The sequence below is a fragment of the Centroberyx affinis genome, unplaced genomic scaffold, assembly GCF_046629955.1.
Source record: "Centroberyx affinis isolate AG114_WGS23_722 - 3 ecotype Tasmania unplaced genomic scaffold, CSIRO-AGI_Caff_v1 ptg004638l_1, whole genome shotgun sequence".
NCBI classification, from domain to species: domain Eukaryota; kingdom Metazoa; phylum Chordata; class Actinopteri; order Beryciformes; family Berycidae; genus Centroberyx; species Centroberyx affinis.
In genome coordinates, this window is record NW_027282239.1 from 249,911 (window position 1) to 268,728 (window position 18,818).

Consider the following 18,818-nt stretch of genomic DNA (forward strand, 5'->3'; position numbering starts at 1 on the left):
GATGTTAGTGACGTATCAGATGATGGGTCATGACAATTTGGATAAGCCACTGTTTCTGCCATAATGAAAAAAATTAGCTATATGCCCATGGATGGTATATTTTAATACTGAACCTTCTGCCTGTTCCCAGATGATTAACTTTCAAGTTCCAGCAAGTTTTGACATATTAAGACATTTTAATGTTAGTTAAAATTAACTTAAGACAAAGTTGAAAAACAGAAAAGTGAAAAAAACAGTAGACCTATAAGAATAGGGGTAGTAGTACACAGAAAAATTAAGCTTATTATAATTTCTGAAACAGACTGAAACCTTTCTACATTCAACTGCAAGAGGTTTTGACACCATGAGTTCATATGATTGAAGACCTTTTAAGCAGCTGCAGAAACCCAGTTAACTTGTTACCTATGTGAAGGTTTAGAGAGAAAGACGAACATCTACATGAATAGACAGATAGACCGATGGAGAGAACCTGAGCATCAGCCAGCTGGACAGCAGCAGGACACTGGTTGCCCTCCTCGATGTCGGCCATGTCATCCTGGCTGGTGCTATGCTGGGAATGCTGGGAGTGCGTCCCGTCCAGGGTGTTCTGGTCGCTGGACAGCACCGTGTTGAAGTCTGACGCTGAGGGGATGGTGGGCAGGTTACAGGTCCCACCTGAGGGGGGGGGCGGGAGAAGAGCGTTGGGATTCGAACGAGCGCTGGAAGACTAGGTGGCTCCTTGGAGCTTCCGCTTGTAGTGACATATTCGTGCTAGAATTACAAGTGTGTTCTCAGCAGAGCGTGTGAGCGGAGCAGGAGTTGAGCGGGGGAGCGGAGCGGCCATATATTACCTGAGCATGGACCACATAAGTGTAAAACATCGCTGCTCTGTTCCGCTCCATTTCGCTCTGGTGCCATTCGCTGGCATGCGGGCGAGTAGATAAACGACAGAATTTTCGTTTTGGGGTAAACTGTTCTTTTTAAGTTTATCGTCTTGTGCACAAAACCAGCCTTTACACAATACAATCATGTCCACACTGTTAGTAGGGCTTTGCTTTTCATTGATTCAGGTGGGTGATGCCAAACTTAAAATGATGGGCTGCTTTTGGGAGAAGATGGGACAAGACTGTGAGGCTCCGGGATGACCAGAATTTCAAGTCGCTCAACTCCGCTAACATGCTCTGGTTCTCACAGTATATTTGGCAGGGAGATATCAATGACGAAACAATATTATCCAACAATATTGACATGACATTGTCTATCCATTACATCGACCTGTCTGCAGGCCTCTTGTACAGTTAAAAAGGAGTCCTGATAGGCTGATAAATATAATTAACATTGACTCAACTAATAACAGTATCACTAACAGCATGTTATATCATTGAGCCAATGTTTTCTGACAGCTAGGTTCAAGGAAAGGAACGTAAGAGTCTTTGCTGTGCGAAGACAAAAACATAGAAATGCACTTAGCAATATATTCTAATGAACGTACTAATGGTCATACAACCACGATGGACACCTTATACATGAGAGAGACAGCAGGTATGACAACCATGGGAGGTCATGGCACACAGATATTTAACAGGCAAACTTTGGCTGCAAATGTTGCTACATTATTATTACTTGACACAATTCCAACGCATAGCTGTATAAAAAAAGCTTTTTTCAGCCTTTATTTGCCATTTACATTCAGCTTTCCAATTTGAAACATCAGAATTTGCAAAAAAAAATGCTTGGATGGAAACCCAGCTAATGTCATAATGCAGAGAAAAAACTTTTAGTGTAGCTGAGAGGCAAATGTAGAAAATTTTAGAAATGTTTACCCATAGTATGACATGTACTATACCAGGTGATGTAAAAAAAAAAAAAAAAAAAGCAAAGCACAAAGCAACAAAAACAAAAACACAGACTGAGATTCAACTCATAGCCTAACTAGTTCACCCACAACATTGACACAACACTGAGGACCGGGTTGGTAGTGGTGGAATTGAAACTCCAAAGTGTAGTTGAATTCAAATATGATTCAGACAACATTCTTAGGGGATAGGGGATAGGGGATAGGGTATAGGGGATAGGGGATAGGGGATAGGGAAGAGGGGATAGGCAAGAAGGGATAGGGGAGGCTGACAGGTGACCTCCATCAACATTATGACCACATTCAAAAAGTACTGAGGTCTTGGAAGTCTCCAGGCTTTTCTACTGGGAGTGGACAGTGAACTGGGAGCGGTTCCTAAACTAACAGCACTGACGACACTAGCAGTTTAAATATATCACAAACGTCACAGTCATTGTATTCACCCAATGTTCCTGGACATGTCTCCAGGCTGTTTGGCGAGTCTGGGATGACTAGTAAACCAAGAAAAGAACAGCAATATTCAACAATGTTTACAGAACCTTCCCTAGCCCCAAACACTGGCTGATGCACTGACAGAAGGGTAACACAGAGTTCTGGGTGACATATAAACTAAGAACTCAACTGGAACAGACTAATGTACTCAACTAGCCAGCTACTTAGTTCACCAGCAACATTTACACAACACTGAGCAACGATCCCTGACCTCCTTCCGGGCTCGAAGTTGTTGGCAGTGGTCTGTACTGGTAGTGGTTGACAGGAGAGTCCGGTTGGTCTAGTAAGCCAACAACAGTATGATGAAAATTTTGCTACATTCCTCCACTTGTATCTGCTGTACTAGTAGAAGAGTCCCAAGTCAGTCTCAGGTCTTGAGGCACAAGTCTCAAGTCATGTCCCAAGTCTAAATGTAGATTACCAAGTCAAGTCCAAGTCAAGTCCATGTCATTAATGTTAAGTCCCAAGTCTAAATGTAGAACACCTAGTCAAGTCAGAACATATCCAGTCCAGAATCAATTCATATCTTAGAGAAAATCATGAGAGCATCATGAGTTTGATTTCTAGAATCAGTTTCAACTTCAGTAAATTCAATCATTCCATACAAATTTAAATTCAGTCTGCTGGAACAAATCTCATTACTTTCAATCTAAGTCATTTACACAAACACAAGATCTCAAGTCAAGACTTTAGAAACCTTTTCAAGTCATCAAAGTACAAGTCAGAGTCAAGTCCCAAGTCACCAGAACCCAAGTCAAGTCAAGTCTCCAGTCTTCTCTTCATGCATCAAGTCGAGTCTCAAGTCTAAATGTAGAACAGCAAGTCAAGTCAGAACAAATCAAGAGTCCAGTATCAATTTAATATCTTAAAGAAAACTAAATATCTAGGACTTTTCATGCAATATGGTTTTAATAGGATAAAAACTTGGTAAGAGCATCATGAGTTTGATTTCTACAATCAGTTTCAACTTCAATAAATTCAATCATTCCATACAAATTCAGAAAACAGAATTTAAATTCAGTCGTCTGCTGGAACAAATCTCATCACTTTCAATGTAAGTCATTTACACAAACACAAGATCTCAAGTCAAGACTTTAGAAACCTTTTCAAGTCATCAGAGTACAAGTCAGAGTCAAGTCCCAAGTCACCAGATCCCAAGTCAAGTCAAGTCTCAAGTCTTCTCTTCATGCATCAAGTCGAGTCTCAAGCAATTAAAACCGCATGTGACTCGAGTCCCCACCTCTACTAACAGCATTATAACAACACATTTAAAAACAAACAAAACACTAGCGCCATTTTGTCTCTGCTGAAGAACTCTTCCAGGTTCTACCAAAAAAACAGTTTCAGACAGATCCTTCTTGCTAATGAACTGAAATCCTGCAAGGTTAGGACATGGAACCTTTCCTTTCCCCGATATTTGAGGACACTCTGAATAAGGGTTTAATTTTTTTTTTGTCTCACCACAAAAAGATTCTACATGAAAAATGAACCTCCAAGGCAAACACTGAGTCAATGCCGCCTCACCTGTCTGCAGGCTGTTGTGCTGGGAGCGGTTGACGGGGGAGTCCTGGGCCGCGGCCCCGGCCCTGTTGCCCACGGCGTTGGACATCCAGTTGTAGAAGCTGACGGAGGAGGGCTCCGACAGCAGCGGGTGCTCCGTCAGCATGTCTGTCCCTAGGCTGTTTCCTGAGGCCCAGGAGAAGGATGGAGAGTTAGGCTGAGGACACATTACATTGGACATCACACATGCTGTCACTCACTGGCGATTAACCCCGAAGGGGCTGAAACCCCTAAATATTGTTTTTGAGTTGGTTTGTTATTATTATTGTTCATCGACGTTGGCGCAAATTCCCGTGAGTTGGTACATCGCAGGGACATCAAATTTGGCCAAATGACAGATATTGGTAACCATCACTAGGTTCAGAAAAATGAACCCAATCGGCCTGAAGGTGGCGCTAGAATTAAAGGTTTTACGTTAAAGGCCATATCTTCCACACTGTAAGTCTGATTTTCACGAAACTTGGTCCACATTATACAGGTCACCATACTCTACAACTTTGCCATTTGGACCCTGCCTGGAAAGTTTTTGAGATATTTTTAAAGTTTTGAAAAACACATTTTTAACATCTCCTCCTACACCGTTTGACCGATCACCACCAACATTTTTATGTAGCATCTACAGACCTATCTCATTAAAAGTTGTTAAAAGGTTGTTGATATCTACTGTCGTTTTGAAGATAATAATTTTTAAATTTGAGAAAGAGCGTGGCCTGTCAGCTAAATTGTCGTAACTTAATGACCGATTGTCCAATCATCACGGAACTTTGTGAACATATTCAGATATCATCAATGACCATGTGTGCACAGCTGTTTTAATCTTGAACAGTAGGGGGTGCCACAAATGCTAAAAGTTTATATCTCGTAATCGGCTACATGGATTTGTACGAAATTTGTTTTTTTCTCTGCGGCAGCACAGACTGCTGTGGGGTGAAAGTGCATTACTGGCAGCGTGATCTAGTTTTGGCTTTTTTTAGAGATATTTTGACATATCCCGTCTGGACATATATTTGATCTATACGTTACAGATTAAGTGTGATTCACGTGTCGCTCTAAATGCAGAGGCCACGGGGGGGGGTACCTGTGCGTGTGAGGGAGCTGCTCTTGGCGGCGGCGGTGGCGGAGGGCTCGTTCCTCTGGGGCGTGCCCTCCAGCAGGTTGTGCAGGCTCCGGAAGCTGCCCGTCAGGTTGCTCAGGAGACTCTCCTTCCTGGGGCTGTCCTTGGCCGGCAGGCCCGCGCGGCTCACGTGGGCGGGGGAGTCGGCCGCCGTGTCGCCGCTGGTGTAGCTCAGCGACTGGTAGGGATGGGAACCCTGGGAGCAGCAAATGTACAGAGGCAGATTATTGATATTTTTTTCCAAGACTTTTTTTTTTATTTTAAAGACAATCAGGATGGGTGGAAAAAGGCACTGTGCCTGAATAACACACCGCCTTAACAGTTTACGACAACAGAATAAAAATGGAGAAAACAGCAGTAGAATCATTTGGTAGTAAAGATGAGAGAAACCCAAGAAACTCTGATCATAAAGAGCCAGAATGAAGCACACTGGCTGTGTTTCTGGTAAGTTTCTGGTAGGTGTTTGAGAGTTTGTTAACAGGCCAGGTGGGATGTAACGAAGTAAAAATACTTCATTACTGTACTTGATTTTCAAGTATCTGTACTTTACTCAAGTTTTTCTTTCTGAAGACTTTTTACTTTTACTCACTAGATTTCAAAAGAAAAATCTGTACTTTGTACTCACTACATTTTCAAAACAGACTCGTTACTCTTGGGAAATCATCAACTGATTTTCTAAAAAAGAAATATTTTCAGTATCAGACAGCTTCCATCCCGGAAGCAGCTGATCAAGAGCCAGATGTGATTGGCTGCTTGTTCAGCAAAGCGAGAGAGAATTAACGTTAGTGAATTCAGCTGCTAGGGTTCAGGTTCGTGATCTGAGCTGCAGACTCTTTCTCATCTGGGATTCAGAAGAACGCCCAACAGAAAATCAGTTTAGAACATTAGAAATTACTTTCTTAGAGAACGACTTTTACTTTTATACTTTAATAGAGATGCACCGATTGCAATTTTCTTGGCCAATTCCGATTTCCGATTTTTTAAAAGTCTGACCTGCCGATTCCGATTTTGGCCGATTCCGATTTTCTTTCTAAGAACTATAATTGACAGTGCACACAGACATTTTTGTAACTTTTCTTTAATGGAAAATTAAAATTCAATTGTATGTTCATAATAAAACACTGACTATTAATAACTTACATTTTCTCCAAAACTGCACCAGGTTACAGGACCTTCTCTCACTCTCACTCAAACAAATCTCAAAATAAAAAAGTGCTCCAGGTTACTGGACAGAGCTTTTTTGAACAAATAAAATCCAAATGAAAATGAATTGCAGTATATCCCACTTTATGCTTTCCCGAAAGAAAACAGGTGCAACAGATCTATATAACAACACACAGACTATTATTATTATGGACTATTATACAACAGGTAGTTCCGACCAAGCAATCTGATAGATCAACTAGACATTTAGAACGTGATCAAATCAGCATGACAGCACACCTAGCCGTGCTCATCACTAAATATTACTCCGCCATATTATCATACAATATATTTAAATATAACGCTACGCTAACTCTGTTCAGCCTTGATGTTACCAGACGCTCTGCATCCTCCATCAGCTGTGCCGGTGAGTCGGTGACACGGCGCTACTAGCTTAAAAATACATGTGAAGTTCGCGGACATAGTAGCTAAATCTGTCCATGGAAAAATTATTTTTTTCAGCAGATATCTTAGTTACAACAAGATTGAGCTAGCAAGGCAGTTTTGTGTTTATATGTGTGGTATTTATTCAGTTTGGGAAATCCCGCGATCTCTAGAAAGCATTAGCTCAAGTTGGCTGGCTGACTCAACAGGGACTAGAAATCGTCTCTGTTGCAGGTCGTTACTAAGGCTCCACCTACTTGCTACGGTAGTAAACTAGGTTCCATTACATAAGAGTCTACTGATGTGACTAATTGTTTTCCAGTTATTAGTCAGACACCATGTATTTCCAGGGAAACGGAGATAACACTAGCAAAACGTTTTTTTTTTAAAGCGAATTGCCCCACAATATGAATACATTTTGTTTGTATCTTTTATTTTGTTGGTAACTGTTGTATAATCGCAATATTACACTCGAGGGTGTACGTTACCGTCATTATTGGCACGACAGTGATGCGGTCAGGACCGAGGCGCTTGCGCCGAGGTACGTAAGCATCACGGTAACGCACACCCTCTCGTGTAATATTGCTTAATTACAGCGGAGTTTTTACCGTTGTCTTAAATTTGACCGGCACAGAATCGGATATATGAGACTGATCGGCCGGTCACCGGTCATGGCCGATCAGCTGAAAACCGGCCGATTCCGGTCACCGGCCGATCGATCGGTGCATCTCTATACTTTAAGTAAATTAATTCAACTTCTACCAGAGTATATGTTTAAATGAGTATTTGCACTTTTACTTGATTAGGTCATTTGTGTACTTCTACCACCTCTGCAATTAACAATACTTAGGTGCAACTCTCTCAGCTACTGCAGTTAGTCGTAATGGAAAAAGCCCAAAATGAGGTTGAGACAGCGAAAAAAGCAAAATAGTGTGAACGCCCTACATTGCTACTGTAGAAAAGAAAAAACATGTCAGGCTTTAATTTGGCTACAGACATTGCAATAACTAGAGTAAACACTGGCTTTTTTTTTTACACTGGGCCTACCACCTCTGTTATGTGTGAATATTCTAGGGATATGGGAGCACCCACAGATGAACCTCAAAGCTGTACCTTTATTTTGAGCGCAGACTCGCTGTGTGTGTGGGACTTGGACAGTTTCCTCATGATCTCCACTCCGCTGACGGGGCCGGAGTTAGCTTCTTTTGGCGGGGGGCGACTGCATGCTCCCTCCAGCAACATGGTGTGTTCACTCACTGTGGCTTCACAACAATAACATAAAATAAAAACTCACATGCAAACGTTATGGCTGTGTTAACAACTCAAAGCTGAGGATTCACACTGTAGTGTTCAACTCATCTCTAAATCTCCTTTCTGCAAACGATGTAAGTGATACCTAAATATTTGCAGACATCGAGGAGCGGAGAAGATTAGGAGTTTTACAGTCTGTCTGGGGTACCAGATGGGCGCACATCACACATTTTGGGCAACCTGGCTGGTTAAAGGAATAGTTCACCCAAAAATGAAAATTCTGTCATCATCTCCTCACCCTCATGCCAGTTGAAACACAGGTGAAGTTTGTCCATATAACACACAGGGAGGCTGCCAGCACAACTCCATAGCAGCCTTCTCCAAAACAACTGAAGTCAGTGGGGACCAGTTCTTCAGAGTTCCAAAAAGACCTACAGTATATTTACACCATCATTTAGTGCAAATCTGAACTACAGCTGATTGATTTGCAACAAATAATGGTGTATAGGTCTTTCTATTCACAGTGTGATTGTTTGGCTGTTTTTGTTTTGGAACTCTAAAGAACAGGTCCCCATTGACTTCAGTTGTTTTGGAGAAGGCTGCTATGAAGTTGTGCTGGCAGCCTCCCTGTGTTTTATATGGACTAACAAATTTCACCTGTGTTTCATTTGGCATGAGGGTGAGTAGATGATGACAGAATTTTCATTTTTGGGTGAACTATTCCTTTAAATTCATGTCAATGTGGAGTGCTGAGTGTTCCTTCCCACCTGCGTCAAACTCGAATTCAGCTCCATCGGCGCTGGTGTCACTCTGCAGCGCGGCACCATTGTCCAGGCCCAAGATGGTCTCGCCCAGGCTCTGCTGAGGCTCCTTGGGCTTGGCCAGCTGGTTGGGCCTCATCAGGCCGATCGCCTTGAAGCCCTGAGTTACCACAATGAACTTCATCCACTGTCTGGCCAAGGCCACCAGACCCTTCTTTAGAGTCACTAGGGCTGGGAGCCCGTCATTCTGCAATGGAAAGGAACTGGGTTAGTGCCATCATTTGACTCCATGTTAATAGAGTGATCAAAATAGTGAAGGGCGGCCAAATGCAGGAGAGGCACTGATATCCTGAAGAGGCAACTGCTGAAACTACATGACTTTTAAAATCTTTGGAACATTCGTGAGAAAAAATATTTATAATCTTGGTGGCAAAGGGTCATCTAACAACTTGAACTTCATTGAAATTGCAGCACCAGACCAGTAGGAACCAAAGAAATCCGGAGCCTCCCACTAACCATGGTAGCCTCCTCTATGACAGAGTAGTCGGCCTGCTGCAGATAGCGGTGCAGGATGTTACACAGCATGCAGGAGGGATTCTCGTGCAGGTAGCGGGCTCGTTTGGTCACGCGGTTGTACTTGCTCCGGATCGGGATGTGGATGCTCTTTTTCTGTCGGGGGAATGAGAAAAAGAGGTGAAGGTTAAATAATGCACAGCGCTCAAATCATCAAGTAATTCAGCTGTGACGAAGCTCTTGCTGCGGAGAGTCAGGGACTCCTTAACAAACCCAAGCTATTACAAGGTTGGCTCACTGATGAATTAGTTCAACCGCAAGACCTTGGACATTCTTCAAGTATATGTGTGGTTATAGGCTACCCGACGTGTGTGTGTGTGTGGATGTGTAGCTGACCTCGAGAGCTTCGGTCATGATGCAGCCCATAACAGCGCACACTCGGAGCGTGCCTTCCATGTCCAGTTTGCGCAGGGAAGACTTGAGCTGGTCGATGGGAACCAGCCAGGCCCCGATGGCGGGCGTGGCTGTGCTCAGCAGATTCAGCTGCCTGGAATCACAACAGGACTTTAATCACCATGTATAATAAATGTTCAACAATATGTCTTGGTGGCATTTGTGAAGAAACATAGTAAGCGTCATCTTTCCGCACGTTCTTTTCCCCGCCCGTTTCAGGTAAAATATGAATTAGGAACTCGAAAAACTTGTATGTCGGTGCAGTCCTACCTGGAGATGGCCTGTGAGGGCGAGCGCACGTTGGTGGGGGCGGCGAAACTGAACCAGATCTCCCTGATGGTCAGCTTCATGCTGCTGGAGTCGGGCGGCGGCGGCATGAGGGGGAGGTCTTTCTTCAGGTCGTCCGACTCCACCCCTTCATCCTACACAGCAGAGCAGGAGAGGGTTTAACATGGGGTGGATGAGGCCGGGCTGGTGCGATCAAGTTCCAGCAGTGCAGCTTTGGAATAGCGGTTAAGTAATGGCTGGGCACACTACATGACTTTTAGCCCGGTTATAGCCATGATTTGGCCTCACGGCTGATTTTCAAGATCGGGTCGGCGCTGGTTTAGGTCGGTGATACAGAAGATCTTGTAGTGTGTGAGTGTCATTTTTTTCAACACAAATCTGGACAGGTTTTGATGTACTCCTGTAGTGTGAGCTGGTCAATGACTCAAATCTGAACAGAGACCGGCAAGAGCCAATGAGACTTGAACATTAGAAAATGAAAAAATATAGAAAATGTGCAAAGCAAAATACTCTGCCTTCATGTTTGTTTTGGTTGCATATTGCAAGAGTTAGTGTTTATGTGAGATGTTGATGTGGGATTGCATGGCTTTAGATCTCAGTTAGTGTGTAATCCCAGTCTCCACCTCACTGTCAAGTGTGTGCACCTCTACCACACAAGATTTAAAAAAGCAAGAAAGAAAAGAAGCAATTTGACTTTGATTCAACTTCGAGGTCGATGGATCGAATCACATAACACATTTTCCTCATGCAGACTGGTGTCTTGGGCTGAGATTGAGTCGATATCAATACCTGCCGTCTGATCAGAGCGCTCCAAGAAGGAGGGATGAATTTTTTATAGCCGCTGAACAAGAGCTCCCCCCCCCCCGAATCCAGTGTGGTACCTGGTCGTCTGAGTCTGAGTGCTCGTTGACGTCAGAGGCGGGGCTGGTGGCGTCGTGCGGCAGGTTGTCATCGGATACGTCAGTGCTGTAGCCGCTGCCCGTCTGGGAGCCCGTCGAGCCGTTGGACTTGGACATACCCGTCTTCCCCCCGGTGTCCGAGCGCCCCATCACACCGAACGCACTGTAAAGAATGGCTCCTGACTGACGGCCGCCTGCAACACAGTTAAAGGGTAAGATTTGCACAAATAAAAGTGAAACACACTCGCAAAGCTGGCCAAGATTTACGTCCAAGCACACCGAGACACTGTTGACTATTGTTACTTATTTCATTTCATTAGAGCTGCAACGATTAATCGATTAATCGATTAGTTGTCAACTATTAAATTAATCGCCAACTATTTTGATAATCGATTAATCGGTTTGAGTCATTTTTAAAGAAAAAGAAGTCAAAATTCTCTGATTCCAGCTTCTTAAATGTGAATATTTTCTGGTTTCTTTACTCCTCTATGACAGTAAACTGAATATCTTTGGGTTGTGGACAAAACAAGACATTTGAGGACGTCATCTTGGGCTTTGGGAAACACTGATCCACATTTTTCACCATTTTCTGACATTTTATAGACCAAACAACTAATCGATTAATCGAGAAAATAATCGACAGACTAATCGACAATGGAAATAATCGTTAGTTGCAGCCCTACATTTCATAACCTTAATTTTTGATTTGAAACTTGTTCACCTTACGCCTTAATACAAGTGACAGCTCCCGCTCGAGAGACTTCGGGCCGCTTTACCTTTGACCGTGAGGTTCTCGATGCCGCATTCGAACATGATCCAGCCCCATTTCTCCAGGGAGGCGCGGGCCAGGTCGCCGGCCATGGCCTGGGCGTCGGTCTCGTCCACCAGCGAGAACTCCTCCATCTCCTCGAGGCCGAACAGCACCTTGGATTTCTCAAAGGGGATGGCTGTGATGGCACATGTGCCAATGTCTAGGGGGAGAGGACAGTGCAAAGAGGAGGCATAAATCCGGTGTTAGAAGTACCACAGAAGAAAACATTTCAAATTGATTGCAAAAGCAGTTAGTGAGTTACCCTGATTTATCTATTTCTGTTATTTCTGTACAGTCAATACACATACATTTCGTACTAAAAGATCCTAAAGATGTAAAGTTGATCTAAATTCTGGACTGATAAGAGGAATGCATTATTAATAGACTCTGAATCATGCATATTTAGGTAGGCAGAAGTAGTCAAAATGTTCTTAAGCCATGTGTTAATTCTTACAATTATGCTTTAGACCTTTGAAAAATGATTTGCGTCTTAAAAATTGAAACAGTGAAAAGAGAATTAGGTCAAATGGTCAAAAACCAAGGCTTGTAAAATGCCTAAATTATCCTTTTATACCTGGTTTCATGCATTCTAGTCCAGTAAGTATCCAGCAGTTCGACTTCTACTGTAACACTGCTACAGGTTACAGGAAACCTTGAAACAACATATGGTTTAGGCAGGAATAGCTGAACATAGGTCAAGTAAGAGCGCTTTTTTTTTTTACTACTTCGCATATCCTCTGGGGACATGGGCATAAACACATGTAAATCCTGCATGTACAAGCGTTATCACCAGAGGGGTCGGAGGTCAGGCACGGGTTCAGTGTCAAACAAGGGATCCGAAAGGGAAGGAACCGACCTGTGGAGTCCAGTCCTCGCAGCTGGCTGTGGATCCGGTGGATGTTGAGCCTCGCGGCGATCTCCTTGCCCTTCTCGATGCCGGCGTTGGAGCGCAGCGAGCCGGACGACTGAGGCTGCATCTTGGTGGCCGAGGCGTACTTCTCCAGCATGACCGAGGGCCGGCCGTGCTCCGTGGTGTTCGGCGTCTCCTCTACGATCCCCCTGAACGGAGCGGAACGCAAAAATGTGTGTTTGTGTCCGAGCTTTTTTTTTTTTTTTTTTTTTTTTTAAACATCTCTTTATTGAATTTTCAAAAGGTTCTGGTATACTAGGGCTGGGCGATATGGACCAAAAATCATATCTCGGTATTTTTAGGCTGAATGGCGATACACGATATATATATCTCGGTATTTTCTACGAAGTGGGCTACATGTTCAGTTGTAAGTAGGGCTGGGCGATATGGACAAAATCAAATATCACAATATTTTTTACCAAATACCTCGATATCGATATTGCGACAATATTGTAGGGATGGCTATTGGTGCTTTCACAAAATATTTACACAATGAGATTTTTGATAAATAATCATCAGTAATGTGGATATAATGACTAGGTGGGTAAAGGCAAATAATAGAACAGCTAGAACAGTCTGGTAAGTTCAGAAAATGACATCACTTTACTGTAATGCAGCCTTTCAAACCAGGAAAAGACACTTATGCCATATCACGATATTACGATATCCAAAATCTAAGACGATATCTAGTCTGATATCACGATATCGATATAATATTGATATATCGCCCAGCCCTATGGTATACATAATACAAGATCATACAAAATATAAAACCGCCCTCCCCTTTCCCAACCCCGTGGTCTCTCCTACCCATCCTCCCAATCCACCCCACCACCCGGTCCCACCCCCAGTCCCATGTTTGTGTCCGAGCTTGGCGGCAAATCGGATTGTACGGATGTAGAGCCGGGGGGGAGGCGTTACCTGTTCATTCGGAACTGGGTGGCGATCCTGTCAAAGCACAGCGCCACGAGAGAGACGTGGGTGACGCACTTGCTGGAGCAGGAGGGCGAGCCCTCCTCTACGGAAGCCTGCAGGAGGCAAAGGTTGACCTGGAGGGAAAGAGAACAAACTAAAGTTACCTGCAAAATCTTTGGGGAAAATGCTTGGCTTATCACAAATAACCGAGCGAAAACGTAAATACTAAAAATACACCAATAAACAGATTAGGAATACTTTATGTGAAACCAACTAGATATTCTGTCCTTAGTTCTACTGAAGTATCAAATGATCTACAGCACTGTTCATGATTCTGTGCCCGTCCCTTGCATTCGTCTTGGTCAGAGCACATGCTGGCTTGGTAGTGCTGGCTTCTCATTAGGAGGGGTCAGTGGTCTTACCTTGGGGATGGAGACGTTGGCTTGGAGGCCCTTGATTTTCACATTGTCCGGTTTGACGGACAGGTCCGTCTGGCCCTGGGAGATGTTGAGGGAGCCAGGGGTCGTGCCCTCCGTCTTGGACAGCTTGTGCTCCTGCTTGCCCGTCTGGCTCTGTGTGGGGTCCGCAGCCAAAACAGTGGGATATCAGGATATTGGGCAGCGAGACCGGCTTCAATGTATTTTGCATTTTAAGCAGAATTTGACAGCCTGCTCTTACTTCATATATTAATATTTGTTAATCAACACAATCTCACACCGTTTTTTCTGTGTTTGTCTTGCTAGTCTGTGTATCGTTGTACTTACAGACTCGGTGACGGTGGACTTGCTGATCTGATAGGCTTCGTTGAGGACTTTCCCGTGCAGGTCATCCAGAATGGCTGCAGGGTGACGGATACTGGCAAAGTGGACCATGGACTCAATGTACCTGAAACAGACCAAGCACATTGGAATAGCAATAATATAAAGAAAAAGATATTACTCTGCACTTAGTGAATATGATAGCAACAGTTACATTGGTAAAACAACTGGGGACTTCACAAACAAACAAACTGTGTGGGCATATCAGAATTCATTTAGATGATTTTGTGAAGATGACCTCTTTAAGTAGAATCAAATGTGCTGTGTGGATACTGATCTGTGAATTTAGCCAGGGCTTCACAAATATTCCACCCTCAACGCCCACATGTACTGACAGCTATTACACTTAGCTGCCCTTCAGCCTCCGAGCCGCAATTTAGCCCTTTCCACACTGCAATTCAGCCCAGAGCTAGCTGCTTGCTAGGACATCTTCAACCCTGGGCTCTTAGCTGTTAGCTACCTTGAGTTTCACGCCGTTACACAACCGAGGCCTAGACCAGACTTTGAAGCACTGACAGTTCAGTTCTGAGCTAACAGCTACAGTGTGCAGAGGGATTAAATTGGCCTTCGGTTAACTCTTGGCCCGAGGCTAAAAATAACCCTCAACTCAGAATATGCAGTATGAGAGAGACTTTCAGACAGCTATGCAGTTATTTTATTTTTATTTAACCAGGTTATTCCCACTGAGGTTAAGAATCTCTTTTCTAACCCAAGAAAGCAGCAAAGACAAACAGAAAGCACCAGGCTGAAAACATACATCAGTGTTTTTAATCAGTTAAAAACAATGGACAAAATCTAAATCGAGGATGTTTGCTACCTGTCCAGGGCTTCGGCTACGAGGGGGGTGAGCACCACATTGATGGCCCCTTTCACCTCCACGATGGCCGTGGTCCTGGTCTGGGCCAGGGGCTGCTCCAGAGTCCAGTCCTCTGTTGTCGTGTCCTCGTCCGTGTTCTCCATGGCCTTCTTATCCAGGGGGGTGTACGGTGTACTGGGGAAGGTCAAAAAGAGATATGTCATGTTGAGCACACTGACACACACTGAATGCATTTTCATTGCAAGGTTACAGGGGCAGATGGGTGAAAAGACTGTGGCTTAACTACCTGTTTGTGTCTCCCATCAGCTGAACCCCTCTGTCCAGTAGAGAGCTGGCTGAGAGGCCTTGCTTTATCACCTGAAATGTGAGCATTGATAGAACTTTACTGTGGCCTGTAATTGACACAAACAATAAAGTCACATTTTCACAATAGAGCTGATTAAGCTTGCTAATTAGAGCAGAGATCCAACAGAAAGAGGTGATATATCACCGTGCAAAATACTGGATTCATTAAACCGCTTTGTCGTTTGCTTTTTTGGCTCGAGAACGAGTCTTTGTAGCCTTCGTAGGCGAAGAGTGTCGCAACGCTGGCCATCCTCCATCACTGAGCAGATGAAAAAGTGAGTAGGTGGAGGGGGAGAAGTTAGGACTGTCTTGAAATGCAAATGGGTGGGGAGTTTTGTTCCAAAAACCGAGTACGGGCAGGAAAGTGAGTTTTGAAAGCCAGAAATTTCAGCACCTGGTGAAGTAACCATTAAATTATCGGTATTGGACAACAACTTTCACAACCCCCCAGATATATTACGGTCTGTTTGTGCTGGAGAGTGCAGGAGAAACCTTACTTATTGCTCCTTTATATCGAAGGAAAAGGGCCTTCAGGGACGGTGATGAGGGCATGCTCAGGCATGGGGAAACGAAAAGGAAAATACTGGAGGGTAAAGACGGCTACAGGGACAAGGGCAAGCCGGCATGACGACATGAAGGAAGTGTGGAGTGGAATGAGGATAATCACGGGGTTTCAGCTGCCCAGTGGACCCGCGCCAGAAGGGGGACGGGCCGAAGATATTCTTCAACAGATTAGACACCTGCCTCCGAGTCGCGCCGCCAACTTGACTCGGTGATTGCGGGGTGTATCGACGAGAGGGAAGGAAGAGGAGTGTAAGGGTGGTGTACTTTGTCACGCTGTGTCAGGAGAGCCACCTGCGGCTAAATGTCAGTAAGACAAAGAAGCCGGTGGGATGCACAGGGACATCCATCTCCACTGGCATTGAAGTGGTGCAGTCCACTGACACTGATGCCCTCCAAGCAGGCTGTTCTTCCATGGGGAGGCTTAGGTCATTTCAGTGCGTACCACAGACAGTAGTGGTGGTAAGAAGAAATAGAAGAAAATCTGCTATCTCCAGTGACTCATACCGCCATGAGGTACCGAGGACTTTTACTTTGACACCTTAGCCAATAAAGAGGACACTGAAAAACCCTTCTCTGCCTGTTTGGAGTTCAAAATACCATGCTTCCCTATGTGCTCATGAGCAATATGTCAATACTGATAATCATAATACTGTGATAGTGATTCGCTTGTAACTGCAAGACAGTGATCGCAACCGAGCTGAGAAAAAATTGTAACTGAAAACTGTAATTCTAACTGTATTGTAACTGAAACAACAATCAGATCTGACGCAATGCTATCACAGGTTTTTGGTCCAGCTGGAGGAGCAGGCTGTCGCCTATGAGGAGCACGGCACTGCGGCAGCAACCTGTTTCTGTGAGTCAACAGTTATTAGTATCCCAAAGCCTAACCGCAACTAATACGTAAAGCCAGGGAGAGGACACGCTTCGATTTATGCAAGGTAATGGAGGATTTATTTGTGACAATCAACACTTATGGGATTATTGAGATGTTTATTCTGACTGGCACAACATGGTGTAGCTGGGGCAACGTGGTAGTTAAACAATGACAAGATATGGTCTTGCATTGTATGTCAATATGTGGATTTGTGCAATATGTTTATTGTATATATAGTATATGGGGAAGGATATTACATTTCTGTTGTTCATTGTTTACTGTGCCATATATTGATTGTTGTGAATACTGTGTGATATGTGGATATGTGATGTAGAGGGGGGCAAATACAGAGTTTAATTTCTTTATTCTTTTATCTTTTGTCTGAAGTTTATTGCTGCTGTGAATTTCCCTCTGTCATAAATAAAGTATGTATGCATGTATATATGGGTGTGTGTCTGTCTGTCTGTCTGTCTGTCTATCTAGCTATCCCTCTATCATCTATCCATCATTTGATCCATTATGTTTTAGTCTTGGGATCAGTTCTAGGAGAATTCTCTGATACCTTCCCTATCAGAGCATTCCAAGCATACACAAGGTATTGTATATACTGTATGTACCCACATACAGCTATATCCCACCCTCGTACCTTAAAGCTAGGAACAGAGAGTTGGTCAAAGGAGGCGGAGCTCTCTTCACTGGTGGGCGTGTCCAGATCCAAGGGGCGGTGCAGAGAAGACTTGGAGGTCCTCTTATTGGTGGGCTGCTTGACTGACCAGTTTGACACCTGGCAGATGTGAAGTAAATATATGTCAATACATTGATAACAATCGGACTTGGTACTGCCAGTTTTAGGCTTAACACTACCAGATTGCATTGCCACATAATATACGGCATATTGTAGTATCACTTCTAGTACCACTCACAAAAAAACTCAATACATGAATGATGGTTAGTTGGACAAATAACCTATGAACTATTATTTCTGCTGCTGCAAGCTGTGCAAAGATCCTGTGACTCAAATGTACCAAGACGAAACTGATGAGGCGTGGTTAGTTGTGGTATCACAACAACAACTGCATCAGTCAACTCTGATTGACTGGTGCAGCAAAACAAGGCTGGTTTTAGTCTACACATGAATTATTAACACTTAAGTTGAAAAAGTTCAACACATGCAACACCATCGCAACACAATGTACAGTACATGGCCAAAAGTATGTTGACACCTTCATTCCAAAATCATGGGCATTAATATGGAGTTGGTCGCCCGTTTGCTGCTATAACAGCCTCTACTCTTCTGGTAAGGCTTTCCACTGGAGCATTGTGAGTTGGTGTTCCAGTTCATCCCAAAGGTGTTTGATGCATAGGGGCACTGTCACGCTGAAACAGGAAAGGGCCTGTAGCACCCAATAATGTAATAATTTACTGAAAATGTAATAACGCCTGAAAATGTAATAAAATTAGCCTTCCCCAAACTGTTGCCACAAAGTTGGAAGCACATAATCATCTAGAATGTCATCGTATGCTGTAGTGTTAAGATTTCCCTTCACTGGAACTAAGGGGCCTGAACCATGAAAAACAGCCCAGACCAGTATTCATTCCTCCTCCATCAAACTTTACAGTTGGCACTATGCGTTCAGGCAGGTAGCGTTCTCCAGGCAACCACCAAACCCAGATTCATCCGTTGGACTGCCAGAGGGTGAAGAGTGATTCATCACTCCAGAGAACGCCTTTCCACTGCTCCAGAGTGGCATCCTATGACGGTGCGGCCCATTTTACTGCCAATGTTTGTCTATGAAGACTGGATGGCTGTGTGCTTGATTTTATATACCTGTCAGTAATGGGTGTGCCTGAAATAGTTGAATCCACTAATTAGGAGGGATGTCCACATACTTTTGGCCATGTAGTGTATCTGTAAATGAATGATGCAGCAGTGGCGGATTCTCTTATTTGAAATGAACTTCCATCGGAGAGTAAAAGGACAGAAGTGCAGATATGGACCAAGGTTACGAGGC

The 18,818-nt window shown here is 43.9% G+C and overlaps 1 protein-coding gene across 1 annotated transcript in view; it reads right to left on the reverse strand.

Annotated features, from left to right (window-relative positions):
- Positions 1-18,818, reverse strand: part of LOC139665624 (bridge-like lipid transfer protein family member 1) — a gene marked incomplete at its 5' end in the record, with an annotated part of 75,889 nt that overhangs the window by 45,208 nt on the left and 11,863 nt on the right. The window contains 17 exons of the mRNA XM_071544706.1: positions 470-654; positions 3,851-4,012; positions 4,965-5,196; positions 7,701-7,849; positions 8,606-8,846; positions 9,116-9,268; positions 9,509-9,659; positions 9,836-9,987; positions 10,735-10,946; positions 11,529-11,723; positions 12,420-12,622; positions 13,395-13,522; positions 13,811-13,960; positions 14,153-14,273; positions 15,024-15,197; positions 15,310-15,380; positions 17,453-17,590. Coding sequence (XP_071400807.1) covers positions 470-654; positions 3,851-4,012; positions 4,965-5,196; positions 7,701-7,849; positions 8,606-8,846; positions 9,116-9,268; positions 9,509-9,659; positions 9,836-9,987; positions 10,735-10,946; positions 11,529-11,723; positions 12,420-12,622; positions 13,395-13,522; positions 13,811-13,960; positions 14,153-14,273; positions 15,024-15,197; positions 15,310-15,380; positions 17,453-17,590 — 2,817 coding nt within the window. The remainder of the gene's footprint in view (positions 1-469; positions 655-3,850; positions 4,013-4,964; positions 5,197-7,700; positions 7,850-8,605; positions 8,847-9,115; positions 9,269-9,508; positions 9,660-9,835; positions 9,988-10,734; positions 10,947-11,528; positions 11,724-12,419; positions 12,623-13,394; positions 13,523-13,810; positions 13,961-14,152; positions 14,274-15,023; positions 15,198-15,309; positions 15,381-17,452; positions 17,591-18,818) is intronic.